This window comes from Akebia trifoliata, chromosome 15 (genome assembly GCF_017979445.1).
Source record: "Akebia trifoliata isolate Shusen 1 chromosome 15, ASM1797944v1, whole genome shotgun sequence".
NCBI lineage: Eukaryota > Viridiplantae > Streptophyta > Magnoliopsida > Ranunculales > Lardizabalaceae > Akebia > Akebia trifoliata.
This window is the reverse complement of record NC_141389.1, coordinates 854,296-868,739: the sequence shown is the minus strand read 5'-3', so window position 1 is coordinate 868,739 and position 14,444 is coordinate 854,296. Positions and strand designations below refer to the sequence as shown.

At 35.1% G+C, this 14,444-nt stretch overlaps 2 protein-coding genes and 1 non-coding gene across 10 annotated transcripts; all 3 read left to right on the top strand.

Moving 5' to 3' along the window:
* The first annotated feature begins 59 nt into the window (after positions 1-59).
* On the top strand, positions 60-132 carry TRNAF-GAA (transfer RNA phenylalanine (anticodon GAA)). The gene has a single exon. It is a non-coding gene; the product is annotated as a tRNA-Phe (tRNA).
* A 758-nt stretch (positions 133-890) lies between these two features.
* Positions 891-5,936, top strand: LOC147383765 (1-acyl-sn-glycerol-3-phosphate acyltransferase BAT2, chloroplastic-like). Of its 8 annotated transcripts, XR_015172461.1 has the most exons (9): positions 891-1,113; positions 1,952-2,069; positions 2,173-2,189; positions 2,301-2,458; positions 3,087-3,278; positions 3,357-3,763; positions 3,861-3,962; positions 4,978-5,266; positions 5,383-5,936. XR_015172461.1 is itself a non-coding variant. In XM_086425032.1 (6 exons), the coding sequence occupies exons 2-6, from the start codon at positions 2,359-2,361 to the stop codon at positions 5,191-5,193; spliced, it is 1,017 nt and encodes a 338-aa protein (XP_086281158.1). In that variant the 5' UTR covers positions 891-1,113; positions 2,173-2,358; the 3' UTR covers positions 5,194-5,327. The 8 variants fall into 8 exon arrangements, 1 of the variants encoding a protein (XP_086281158.1); XR_015172463.1 differs by lacking the exon at positions 1,952-2,069; XR_015172462.1 differs by lacking the exon at positions 2,173-2,189.
* A 2,689-nt stretch (positions 5,937-8,625) lies between these two features.
* On the top strand, positions 8,626-13,995 carry LOC147383764 (Ribonuclease III family protein). The gene is made up of 5 exons (XM_086425011.1): positions 8,626-9,588; positions 10,468-10,672; positions 11,192-11,392; positions 11,971-12,057; positions 13,487-13,995. The coding sequence occupies exons 1-5, from the start codon at positions 8,729-8,731 to the stop codon at positions 13,802-13,804; spliced, it is 1,671 nt and encodes a 556-aa protein (XP_086281137.1). The 5' UTR covers positions 8,626-8,728; the 3' UTR covers positions 13,805-13,995.
* Positions 13,996-14,444: the final 449 nt, after the last annotated feature.

The following is a 14,444-nucleotide window of genomic DNA, read 5'->3' as shown; positions in this document are numbered from 1 at the left end:
AATAACCCTACAGATTTTATATTAGACTAATAAATAAAATATATAGCTAACCTTCATCTGCGGGGATAGCTCAGTTGGGAGAGCGTCAGACTGAAGATCTGAAGGTCGCGTGTTCGATCCACGCTCACCGCATTTTAGTTTTTTTCGCACGTGTCACCCAAGGTCTCATGATGGAGAATACTTGAAAAAGCATATATTTAGACCAAATGATGCTCACAAGACACATATCAATTTGTCTTGTTTAATTTTTTATTTTATTTTAAATAATTAATTTTTTTAAAATTTAAATATTTATTATAAAATAAAACAAGGTTTTATCATTAAATATATTTTATTTTATTAAAGAATTATAATTATTTTAATTTAAATATGAATATTGCTGCAATAACCTCAAAATTGTACCTCATATCTCACTTTCTTGACATCGAAATACGTAGGAACCTTGATTCTTTTTCACCAACACAAGAGTGAAAGAAAAAAAAAAAAATCTATGATTCTTATATACTTCCATGTCATGAAAGTGAGATATGATGTACAATCTTGAGGTCACTCCAAGATGATTCTTTAAATATAGAATCGTGATAATATGACTTGTCAGGCGGCATATTCAATCGACTCCTTGAGATACATGATTGCAATTCTCCATAAAAGTGTATCCCAAGACATATAAATCTATGGCTCTCGAAGTTGTCCACCTCTAGGAGTCGATTAAGTATGCCACTTGGTGAGTCATATTAACAGGACTCGTAAATATAAACCTCATATCTGACTTTGCCTGATGTGGAAGTGAGATGTGAGGTACAAATCTTGAGGTTAGTTCAGCATTATACATCTATGAATATAAACCGAGTTGAATGAATTGTCTCGTGCGAGACGAGTTGACTCGTCTAGACAACTCGTCGAGTTTTGAGCTCCAGTCGACTCATATGAACCCATTGCCGTTCGTCTTCTCTCCCTAATATTCTCCTCTCTCAGTTCAACTCTGACTCAAACTGCAATCATCTCTCTCTCTCTCTCTAATCTTCTCTTCTCTATCTCACATCAATTCATCGCCCCTTTTTTCGATTCGAGGTTTTCTATTTGATCTCTATTGAAGTCGTAGGCGATTGCGAGGTGATTTTTCGAACGAAGTTGTATTTCTTTTAGGGATTTATTTATGAAATCTGAAATACTCATAACACACATGTTGTTTGACAAATTGCTTAATAGTAATTAAAATGATTAGTTATAATTCTTTATTATTTTTGGTGTGGTAATAAACTTAGGGTTTTTAGGGGTTGAAGTCTTAATCTAATTTCTTTCTTTAAAAATTCTGGTTAATGTTGTTGTTTTGGTTTGCCCTCAAATGGTGTGGTTAGTGCCTTCATTACGTATTTTTTCTGTTAAAAATTTCAGTTATTTATTAAAAAAAATAATCTTTGGGATCGATTATGTTAAAAAAAAATCAAAATTCCTTGAATGGCTGAATCTATCTCATTATATTTGCTTTCTCTTTCTTTCCTTTTTAGAACTGTTTGAGCTCTTTTTTCCCAATCAAATTTGGGATTTTCACGATAAGATCTTTTATTATTATTATTATTATTATTATTATTATTATTATTTAATTTACTGATATTTAGTAATTTTCAGTTGAATAAGTAGATACCCAATTGTTGAGTTGACTAGATACTATGTAGAATTATGGTTTCTAATGTTGATATCATGTTTGTAGAACTAGGGGGGATTCCTGTTAGTGATTTGGTGAAATTCTACAGTACTAAGAGTAAATTTCAGGGAGTTTAAGCCGATACCCAGTTGTTTATTTTGCAAAACATTCTAAGGAATTTGAATTTGCTGAAGCGGATTCTTAAACATTGGTTCAATATGATGATTTAACTTCAATATCAATAAGAATTAAGAATGGTGTTTCATGGGCTTTGATCCATAGCTCAGTTGGTTTGACACATTGCAGAACAACTTTGAGGTCGTGGGTTCAAGTCCAGCTTACCTATAAGAGAGAAAAGAATGGTGTTTCATATTGGAATTTGGATTGTTAACTTCCTGTTTGCAATGATAATATGATAACATAGGTGAGAATGTGAGGTCACTATGTACAAAAATATTTTCAATTTCAAATTCTTGTTCTTTTTCTCTTGATAATGGATGTTGCGACATTTTGTGATTCCTTTGCAGAGTGTTTTGAAGTTGGGGTAAGGAAGAAATCCCGGTTCAATTATCATCAATAAAGCTGCACCTTAGTTGTTACTTTTCCGGGAACACTTATTAGAGATTAAAACTTATATTTCAAATATCTCTTGTAGCCTTCTCTCTTCATTTGCTATGATTATGCACCACATTATCTAGCCTACAACAGAAGGGATGGAAGTTCTTTCATGTTTTATGCCACCCCCTGCTCTCCCTCATGCTTCACTTAAAGCCAAGGGTTCTCCAAGCTGTATATGCCATTCTATTGTTAATGGTAAGAATCAATTCCTCATTGTGAGCTTGCGCTTCGTGCTTGTGTAGAAGTATGTTGTTTTTTCCCCTTTCTTGTAAAAAGTTAGGTTTGTTCTTTTTGAGTGTATATTTTCCTCCACTCTTAGGTGTGTCATATCCCAGTGAATCCCCATGACCCTCTTATATCATAGTTCTCCCCCTCTCCAACAGATCGGTCTTTTGGAGTAGTTGGTTGGTTTTTTGGTATTAGAGCACTAGGTTCATATAGGTTACAGGTTCAATTCTTTCCATCCTTATGGGTGAGGGAGAGTGTTGAGTGTATATTTTCCTTCACTCTTGGGTGTGTCATACCCTAGTTAAGCGCCATGACTCTCTTGTATTCATAATTCTCTCCCTCTCCAACAGTCTTTTGGAGTAGTTGGTTGGGTAACATGATATCAGAGTGCTAGGTTCGTATAGGTCATGGGATTCGATTTTTTCCACCCCTATGGGGAGGGGGAGTGTGTATATTTACCTCTACTCTCGGGTGTGTCATACCCCAATTAAGTCCTGCGACCCTCTTATATTCATAGTTCTCCCTCACTCCAGCAGATCGGTCTTTTGGAGTCGTTGGTTGGTTAACATTTCCTTTTCTTTTCTTGCTTCTGTAGTTGTTCCGAGAAACACTTTAGGATTTCTGAGGAAACATGGTGGTCAATTGTCGGATGGATTCAACCAAAGATCTTTTTGGAGAACATATCGTGAGATCAATTTGCAAAATCGGCATCCGATTCCTAGAAATATTATTGTCAGATCCGACTTTGCCGGAGCTGGGTATCCTGATGCTGCATACTCATTGACAGGTTACCAAAAACTTTCTTATTATCTTTTAATGTTATTATTTTAGCTTTTTTCACTAGTAAATCCTTTTTGATTTGCAGAACTTCGGTTGGGATTGAGATTTCGAGGAATTTGTTTTTATGCTGTAACTTCCTTTGTTGCCATTTTTTTGTTTGTGTTGATGTTGGTGCTGCATCCTTTTGTGCTACTATTTGATCGATACCGAAGAAAAGCCCATCACCTTGTCGCAAAGATTTGGGCAACTTTAACTGTTTTTCCGTTCTATAAGGTTGAGTTTGAGGGATTAGAGAATTTACCTGCACCAGATATCCCAGCTGTATATGTTTCCAACCACCAGAGCTTCTTAGATATTTATACTCTTTTGATTCTTGGTAGAAGCTTCAAGTTCATTAGCAAGACCTCGATTTTTGTCATTCCCATTATCGGATGGGCCATGTACTTTCTGGGTACCATTCCTTTGAAGAGAATGGATGGCAGAAGTCAATTGGTATTGTTCTCTCTTACTTTCTCTTAAAATTTGATGTAATTAAGCAATTATTTGGTTTTTTATTTTTCTTTAAATTGAGTTTTTGAATCATGTATAGGATTGTCTTAAGCGTTGCATAGATCTAGTGAGAAAGGGAGCATCCGTTTTTTTCTTTCCGGAGGGAACTAGGAGTAAAGATGGGAAGTTGGGTTCTTTTAAGGTAAGATCTTTATTAAAATTCTTATTTCCATATCCATATGTTTGTATATGTTGATTAGAAAAGATGATAAAGAAAGAGAGCTTCTTCTTTTATTTTATTTTTGCTTGGTGGGTTTGGTGGTTAACAGTTAGCATTTAGTATAAGAAGGGGTTCAATGGGCTTGAGCCTAAGTCTTTGGGAACAATCTCCACAAGGTCTTACCACTTAGCTAAGTGGTCCTTCTTAAGAAAGAGAGCTTATATTGCCACACCAACTTTTACTAACGCCATCCCAAGATGTGTGCTAATTATTTGGCGATTTACATATCAATTGGGGTGGCGTTAACAAAAGTTGGTGTGGCAATAGAATCTCTCTCAAGAAAAAAAAAACAAAACAAAATGGAATTCTCAAATTTGCCTACTTTATCCTTTTGGGTTTCTACTTTATTTCCTATGGGTATCAAATTATGGCACATGAGGGGAGAAAAAGAAGGTTGCAGCTCCATTCCTTGAATTTAAGGAGGATCAACAAAGGAGGAAACCCTATGGCGTACAATGTGCCCATTTAGAGACAATGAAAGTCACCCACCCGTTAATGTTGTCCCTTTTAGCTATCTAGGTTTGTTAACATTATCATCGTCAAGGAGTTTGTATGTCAATTTGATGTCCCTCCATCCGGGTATGGACAGTCAATGTTACCCAATCCTCATGGGCCTGAGTTTGTTAATGTTATTACTGAAGTAATATTTAAATGAGCTGCTATTGGTGCCCAAACTTTTACTTCTTACACCCCAATTAAAAATAAAGAAAATAAGTGAATGGTTGAGAATAAGTAAAAGTTGGGATGCCAATTGAAGCTCTCTCTTTCTTTGGTTAATTTCTATTATTTTTTGGGTTTAGGATTTTATATGAGCCTAATCATAATTGTAAACTACTGAAATTGTTTGAACGAGTGTTGTTATGTTTTGTAATGTTGAGATTAGACCTCTTCTCTTCTCTCTTGTAATTCAATGTTTGTTCTTGTCCGTGACATGTAGAAAGGTGCATTTACCCTTGCGGCAAAAACTGGAGTACCGGTGGTACCAATTACTCTCATAGGAACGGGAAAGCTAATGCCTTCAGGAATGGAGGGTACATTGAATTCGGGGTCCGTAAAAGTTGTTATTCACAAGCCTATAGAAGGAAATAATGCAAATATATTGTGCGATAAAGCAAGGAATGCTATAGCAAATGTGCCCATGCTTCATAGCTAAGAACCACTTTTGTTTTCTAATTTCCCATCGATGATGTCTGTGGTGCCGAGGGGGTAAAGTTCTTAATTAAAAGGTACAAATCTTTCCATTTGTTGAAGTAGTTACGTAATGTGACATTAGTTCATTTTCATCAATTGGGTACCCTTCTTTAATTGATTAAAATATCTGAATATGCTTTATGTGGTGAAGCTATACTTTGAGATCGAGTTGGAGGAGCCCTACTTGTAACATGACACATAGCTTGTGCGTGCGCGCGTGTGTGTGTGTTTTTTTCATGCCCCTACCTTTTCGTTAATATTTGGGACACCTCCTTGGACACACCACGTGCAATCTAAAGGAGAGGGTTCTACGGAAATTTTGAAGTGGGATGGGCACTTCAAATTTTTTCCCGTTGAGATCTACCTAAATTGTTTATAAAAAAAAAATTATTAATGTGTGAACCTAAACAGTCCGCCAATTTGCAGATTATGTATGGTTGAAGTGCTCTCAAACGATAATTGCTGCCACTGGATTTGTTTCTCGTGATCCAACTTGACAATTTCTTGCATTATCGGTTGTATTTTCAAGTAGAATTGGGCTTCCGGCTTTTGTTTGTTGCTTTTCTTCAGAACCCTTTGTCAGATCTTCTATGTTTCTTCGTTCTCGAGTTTGTTATTTTCGATATTATTAAATAAGATTGTAAATCTGTGCATGTTCTTTAATAATAGTTCATGGATTTCATGACTGTACAAAGTTGGGGTACAAATAGCCACCACTAATGGCACTGTAGTCAATTTTTCATGAATTATTTATAGAAAGAGAAGCAAATATCAACTCTTCGGCTGCAAGTGATTATCGACATTTTGACTTCCCATCGCTTGGTAACGTCAATTATGTGTCCATCTCTAGAATTCAGAAATTCACCTGGAATCCTAAAGTTTGATTCCAATCAAACTGAAAATATTAAATATGGTCTGTTTTCTAAACATCACCCACTATTATAACTTGAAACCAAAAATAAAAAATAAATAAAAATTGTGTGGTTGGTCCACCCTTGAGTTTGATTTGGGTGACTTGATTCATCAAATTTTTGGGATGAAGATTTGAATAGGATGAATGACATAAATGTACAAAAAATAGTTTTTATGGATTGGGAGCTGGAAGTCTCTTTTTAAATAGCCAAGAGACAATTCTTTTCTTTTTAGGGAAAATTACTTATAGGTCCTTGGTGGAGGATTTTCTTTCTTGATAGGCCTTGAATTTTGAGCAGTAGTTTGATAGCCCATTTAGTAATTTTTTCTTCTTCTTAATGGTCCCTCGATAGTGTCGAGCTCACTACTTTTTATTTATTTATTGTCGAGGTCAACATTTTTATTGTCGAACTCACTATTTCTTATTGTTGACAGTGACAATTTTTAAAATTGTCGAACTCGATGTTGTAAAATCTTCTCGTTTTTTTGTGTTATTAAAATACATGAAAAGATCGACTAAAAACTCGATGTAATGACTTGTCTAGATGATTTCAAACCAAAAGAATCATCTTTGATTGATTTTCATCTAAAAACAAAGTAATTAATTGAAAAAGTCCTAGTTTTTTACATACATTTTAAAAATGTTTGAAAATGATTTTTTCTTCCTTCTCAAATCCTTAACGTCAAAATGAAGTCTCCTAAACTCGATTGAGATGTTTAAAATTTAATTTTTAGGATGAAAATGGTGAGTTCGAACAGTTTGGGCATATTTGACTTTTCTATCATGAGAAATGTGAGGAGTGGGGTTGAGGGAATAATTAGAAGGAAAAGTTTTACTAAATTAACTATTAAAAGAAGTCCTAAAAGTTAGGGATTATTTAGAAAAAAAGAAAATTCTTTCACCAGGAACCTTTAAGTAAATTTCTTTCTTTCAAGCATTACTACAAGATAATATTTACGTGCACACCAACTTTTGCTTATACCACACTGATCAACAAAATTAAGGAGAGCAAGAAAAATGAAAGGAAATTGAATTTGATTTCAAAGATACTAGATTCTTCAATAATGTCTTTGAATAAAGCATTTAGAGGAGAAGAAATGGGTTCTCTATCTCTCCTTCTTAGGTTTCAAAAAGAGTAAAGAAATGAGTTTGTTAGTTTTCTAAACCAAGAAAATAACAAAGAACGACTATCCAAATAGACATTATTTAATTTGAAAAAAATGATATATTGCAAGTATAAATTGGTGTGCCCCTCCAAATTTTGGATGAATATTGGAGATGCCCTTTAATTTTTAAATTGACGATATAACCCTTGACATCTGATGTTTTCTCAGTGATTAGTATAAAATGACAACCAATAGCCAAAAATCGTGAGTTTCCTCCAAAAGTCTCATCCTGTTTAATCTCCTCAACTTATAGAGGTTAACTTTTAGGAGCAAAAATGAGGATTTTTGTTGGAGGTTGAAGAAGAGGATATTTATGTATCAGAGAGGACTAAGGTCAAGGGTGTACCTTCATTTTGAAAATATCGGGTATTTCAAATATGTATCTAAACTCAGACTAGGATTGCAAATCGGGCAGGTAGAGGAGCAACTCACACCCAATCCAACCTTTAATATATATATGGGAAGCGTTCGGAGGCCATAAAGATAGCCGAACATTTTTCAAAATAGGGGTTGGAAGTTTTAGAATGAGTTGATTTTTTTTTAGGATGATCTCTATGGTGAAGAGATCTTCCTCAGCAAAAACCAGTTCATTCCGAAACTTCTAACCCTAGTTTACAAGTTGAAGAATCGTGGATCGTCCGATTTTTGTAAATCAATTTTGATGGGGTTAAAAGTTTTGGAATGGGCTGATTTTTGGTGAGGATGATTTCTTCATCATAGAAATCATCATCATTAAAAATCAGCGAATTCCAAAACTTTTAAGTCATACATTGAAAAAATATCCAAGACCTTATAGAGATGTTAGTATTGTCCAATGTTTTTTTATTCCAACATTATCTTTTATTATTTTATCTTTTAGTGAAAAAAATAAGGGTATGTTAATCTTTTATACAATAAATACATTTATTATACCGATATTAATTGTCAAAATATTTACTATAACTCGATGTTAGGATACATATTAAAGAGCAATAAATACACTTGGGAAATTGGAATCTAAGGGTATTTTGATAAAAATAATTTTTTAAAGGGTATTTTTGATACAAAATTCAAGTTCCCGAGTGTATTTATTACACTTTAATGTGTGTCCTTAACAAGGCCCTTAAATTATAATCATATTAAGTTTGGGTTTGGGTAAATTGGGCAATCCGATGCTTATTTCCGAATCCAATCCGTTTTGATTCGGTCGAAACCCTAGCTAATTGTGCCCAAACTTGACCTATGGTTGGGTTCAACCCATTGGATTCGGGTTTGACCCGTCAAAGTTGCAGCCCAAGAGACAGTTCATTATCACTTCACTCCGCCTTATCCACACCATTTCTGTTCCAAAACCCTGCAACAGAACCCTACCCAAAAACCTCCATTAATGGAGACCCAATTCTGAATCTCTAACCCTAAAAAACCCATCCTTGATCAACATGGGTTTTCAAATATTCACCAACCAATCTCTCCAAACAGACCCTACAACTCTTCTCCATCCATCATCCATGGAACTCTCTTCTTCCTTCAAACATCTTACCTCACCTTCTGATCTTTCCTTCTCTTCCTCTGTGTCCCCAATTTCCCTCCAAACCCATTTCAAAAACCCTAATTTTTCCAGATACCCAATTTCACAAAATTCACATATTCTCGCGGTTGCGTTAAATCCCCAAGAACACCCCAGAGGAAGCCCTCAAAGACTCCTTAAAGAGCTCGCAGAGCGTAAAAGAGTCGCCTTTCCGAAGAAAAAAGTACCTCCTAAGAGATTCATCCTTAAACCCCCCTTAGATGATGCTAGATTAGCTGAAAGATTCCTAAATAGTCCTCAATTGTCCCTCAAATCCTTTCCTTTATTGAGTTCTTGCTTGCCTTCGTCTCGCTTCAACAATGCCGACAAAACTTGGATCGATGAGTACCTTCTTGAAGCAAAACAAGCCCTTGGGTACCCACTTGAGCCATCTGATCGGTTTGGTGACGATAATCCAGCTAAACAATTTGATACCTTGTTGTACTTAGCATTCCAACACCCGTCATGCGAGAGGACAAATGCTAGACATGTGAGGTCTGGGCATTCGAGGCTTTGGTTTTTGGGGCAATATGTGCTTGAGTTAGCGCTCGCTGAGTTCTTCTTGCAACGTTATCCAAGAGAATCTCCGGGCCCAATGAGGGAAAGAGTGTTTGGGTTGATTGGGAAGAGGAATTTGCCCAAGTGGATCAAAGCTGCTAGCTTGCAGAATTTGGTTTTCCCCTTTGATGAGATGGATAAGTTGATTCGGAAAGATCGAGAGCCTCCTGTAAAGTAAGTATGTTTTCTTTTGCGAAATAAGTTCGAGTTTTGATTTTGAAAATTTATTTGTTTTAGTTTTGACAAATGGGATTTGAAAGGTCCATGCTTTAGGAGATGATATGGCTCTAGATAGAATTGAATGGTGGAATTGGATTACCAACAAATATGATGAATGTGGTAGTTGGCTTTCTAGCTATTTTGTTCTTGAGCCTCTATAATGGGTGCTGAGAAAGGATTAGAATGTTTGAAGCTAGAAGTCAATCTTTATGATATTTTCTTAGTCCTTTTTAATTTGAAAATTTCAATTTGTGGCCTTTTTGGTGAATAAGGTAAGTGATGAACTTAAGAAAAGATTGAATTCCGGTTTTCTTATATTACTTTTTTTTGTTCTTGGGAAAACAATCATATTTGTTGGCTTGTAAGGATGAATAAAATTCCATATCCATTACAAATAAATAATGGTTGGTCTATAAGATTTTGATTTTTATACTTTTAAATTCATTCGAAATAATGTTAAATTGTCATTACTGTCATCATCATCTTCAAAGCCTTATCCCAAAAAATTGGGGTTGGCTGAAAGAATCTCACCCATGCCTTTGTCGATTGGGAAGAACTAAGTCTGACAAAAAAATGGGCTTAGACCCATAGCTCAGTTGGTTTGATTCATTGCAAAACAACTTTGAGGTCATGGGTTCAAATCCAGCTTACCCATAAAAATAAAAATAGAAAAAGTCTGACAAAAATTCCCCCATGTTTAACTTTTCTTTTAATCTAGAACTGTGCTAAAGATTTTTTTCTTGGCATACTAGATTAAATAGTATTGTCTATGCTATTTGATACAAACTGATACCTGTTTTTCCCCCTTTTGTTTTTTGCTTGTGATATGACCAGGTCCGTATTCTGGGCTTTATTTGGGGCAATATATCTGTGTTTTGGCATGCCAGAGGTGTATCGTGTTCTTTTTGAGGCATTTGGAATGGATCCTGAAGATGAGAGCTGCCAGCCAAAATTACGGAGGCAACTGGACGATGTTGATTATGTTTCTGTAGAATTTGAAGGAAAAACACTCAGTTGGCAAGATGTTGCTACTTATAAGGCAAGTACAATTGACTTACTTTCTTCATTTTTGCTTAAAAATGAAATTTTAAGTGCCTCTTGGGTAGTTTCTTCTTTCCGCTACCTTAGTTCTGGAAAGTTGGAATTTTGAAGACCAGATTAGCATTTCCTTGCTATGCCATGCAACCTCTATAAGATGCACCATATGCACAGCCAAGGCTTAAGCAATTGCTAATAGTATTTAATTTGGTTGGAAATTTTGTCATCTAATGGATGGGGTTTTCATAACTTGGATACTTCACTATGAGTGTCATATTCATATCGGCTAATTCAGTATTAAGTGCAAATTTCATATCTATCTTCAGTCATGGCTGGATCCTTGCAATATCTGTGTTACACGATGTAGATGTAGGGGTAGTTTTAGAATATATTGCGTTGATGAGTTTGTTTTCGAGAGCTTCTATTGCCACACCCACTTTTACTAACAGCACCCCAAGATGCGTGTTAATTAAAATTTTATAATTTTAATTTCCTAGAGTGACACCTTCTTTGTGTGCAGCCTCCAGATGATGCGCTTTTTGCACACCCAAGGCTTTTTAGGGCATGCGTTCCTCCAGGTATGCATCGATTCCGAGGGAACATTTGGGACTATGAGAGCAGACCCCAAGTCATGCAGGCATTGGGATATCCCTTACAGATGACTGATAGAATTCCAGAAATAACCGAGGCGAGGAACATCGAACTTGGACTTGGGCTTCAGGTAATCTTCCTGATAAAACCTCTTTTTTGTTACTCATTTTGTATTCTCGGAAATATAAGTTGGATGCTGTTATGTCCATCAGTGCCGGACACAGAATGAATCGGTTGGAAATAATGAGATTTGCAATGGGTGACACAAGATCTATGCTTGACCTTCTTAGACTGCTCCAGGAAGGAATAATCCATGGAGCTTGGAAAGAAAATTAAAAAACCTTAATGGAGATTGTAAATGTTATGTGCCTATTTGTAGGGTTAGGATTAGAGTAGTTTAGAGTACCTACGGCCTATGAAATTAATTACTTTTAGGAGTAGGATAGTTAAAATAGGTTGGGTGCATGGGATCATACTCTTGTGTTATGGGAGAAGTTGAGGGTAAAATTTTCTTTATAGTTTGACTTTGGAGGTTTGTTTTAGAGATTACTGATAGATAGTAGGGCTTCATGAAGAGGTGTGTTGTCTCGGGCATTATTGGCTAATACATAGTGTGATTCAGCTGATACAAAGTGATTGATCCAGTTTTGATTTTGACAACATTTTAAATGTGCAGCTTCACTTATTTTACTTTTTCATTGATTGCAGTTATGTTTCATGCACCCATCAAAATACAAGTTCGAACATCCTCGGTTTTGTCTTGAAAGATTGGAATATGTTGGCCAAAAGATCCAGGTACTCTTTGTTTTCTAGGTCTTAAACTATTTTCCTCTAGTTTTTTATAAGCATAATTTTATTAAGAAAGAGAAAAGAGAAAATGGGAGGCTGAGTTAGCCCCCCTAAAAAGAAAAAAAAAAAAAAAAACCACCCACAAACAATCAACCAACCCCAAACTATACACTACAAAGTAACTCCCATTTGAATACAAAATCTTAAAAAAAAATACCCCTTCCAAGCATATTCACAGAGTTGGAGTACGGGTTTGAAACGGCAAGGGAAATTTCGGAAAAAACGTTGAAACAGGAAAAAAAATGATAAAAAAGGGGGAAAAAACGATAAAAAATATATTAAAAGTTATGAAAATATATATATCTAATTAAAATTCATAAAATCAAGTTATTCTCATCAAATCCAATATTTTTACATTTATGAATCATCAAATTCTATTATGTATCAAATCCCACATTAAAAAAAATAAGAAAGTGTTAAAATTTTTTTTTTCCTTGTGAAAAAAAGGGGGAATAAAACACGTTTTTTAATCGTTAGAGATGCAACATGTTTTTTTTTTAATACTATGCTTCAAAGTCCTTACAAAGCTTACTCCACAGAAACAAAAAAAAAAAACCCAAAATTTCCAAATTCACAATTTCCGAAGGCCTCTCCACTCTCTGAAACACTCTTCTGTTCCTCACTTTTTACACATCCCAACACATGGCAAAAGGAAGAATAGCCCACAAGTATCTTTTTCTATTGGAGAAATTGTTTAGAGATCACCCAAGGAAAAAGGGCCAAAACAGCTTTACTTTCCATCAATTAAGATGCATGATTCATTTATACGAAATATAGTTTTGCTGTTATATACCGTCTAAACCCTTATTTGCGGTTGAAGCGAATCTCCAAATCTTTTTCCAATGCCAACCTCCAAGTTTTCTGCCTTTATTTATTTATTAATTTTTAAAGGTTTAGGTGGGAGTCAATCTATTAATTACCCTTTTAGTGCTGAAGGAGGAGAAGAAAATTGGAAAACTGCCATTACACAAACATGACCAAATCAAGAGAGCTGCTATTGGCACCCCAACTTTTACTTATTACACTCCAATTTCTTAAATTATTTATCACACCCCAATTAAAGATTAAAACACACTATTCAAACATTAAAATGGTTTGGCTCAAATTATTATCTCAACATTACAAAAATTATAACACTATCAAACAATTTCAATAGTTTACAATTATGATTTGGCTCATGTAAAATCCAAAAACTAGAAATCTAGCGGGAAAAAAAAACAAGAGATTTTATTGGCACCCTAACTTTTACTTATTCTCAACCATTTACTTACTTTTTCTAATTGGGGTGTAATAAGTAAAAGTTGGGGTGCCAATGACAGCTCTATCAATCAACTATAGGTGCCATTGATATTTTGTCAATCTTCTTTATATGCAGGATCTTGTGATGGCTGAGAGGTTGCTCATGAAGCATCTTGATGCACCCGGAAGATGGTTAGCAGAGAGACACCGTCGTCTTCTGCTCAACAAGTTCTGTGGGAGGTACTTACGTGACAAGAGCCTCCATCGCTTCATCATCTATGATGAACAAGTCCAAGACAAATACGAACACAACCGAAGACTCAGGAACCCAGTTACAACTGCAATTCAACAAGCCATTCATGGGCTCTCATATACCGTTTATGGGAAACCGGATGTTAGGCGCCTTATGTTCGAGGTTTTCGACTTTGAACAGATCCAACCGAAAGCAATGTGAATCGTAATCCTTGGAATCTGATTTTTGTTGAAATACTCCTACAAGTGCCTGCTTTTATTGTAATTTTTGGATTGAGTTTTCTAGTTGAATCCTTCATAATGAATTAAAGATGGTGTAAAATTTACAATATCCATATGTGATGGGAAATGATGAGAAGCAATGTATCATGATGACATGCTTTGGAGGGATGATTGTTGAGAATGCTCAAAGATTATGGTTCTTTTAGAGAGTTTCTATTGGCACCGCAACTTTTACTTATTACAATCCAATTAAAAATAAAGAAAATAAGTGAATGATTGAAAATAACTAAAAGTTGGGGTGCCAATAAAAGCACTTCCAATTTTATTTATTTTTGTTGGCTAGATTTCTATTTTTTGGATTTAGGATTTTAATATAAGCCTAATCATAATTGTAACAACTATTGAAATTGTTTGAAGAGTGTAATAATGTTTCAGATTATAATCTGAACTAAATCTTGATAATGTTTGAAAAATGAGTTTTAATCTTTAACAGGGGTGAAATAATTTATGAAATTGGGGTGTAATAAGTAAAAGTTGGGATGCCAATAGCAGCTCTCTTCTTTCATTTGAACAAGACAATTTTTAGAGCTGCTATTGCCTCACCAACTTTTACTAATGCC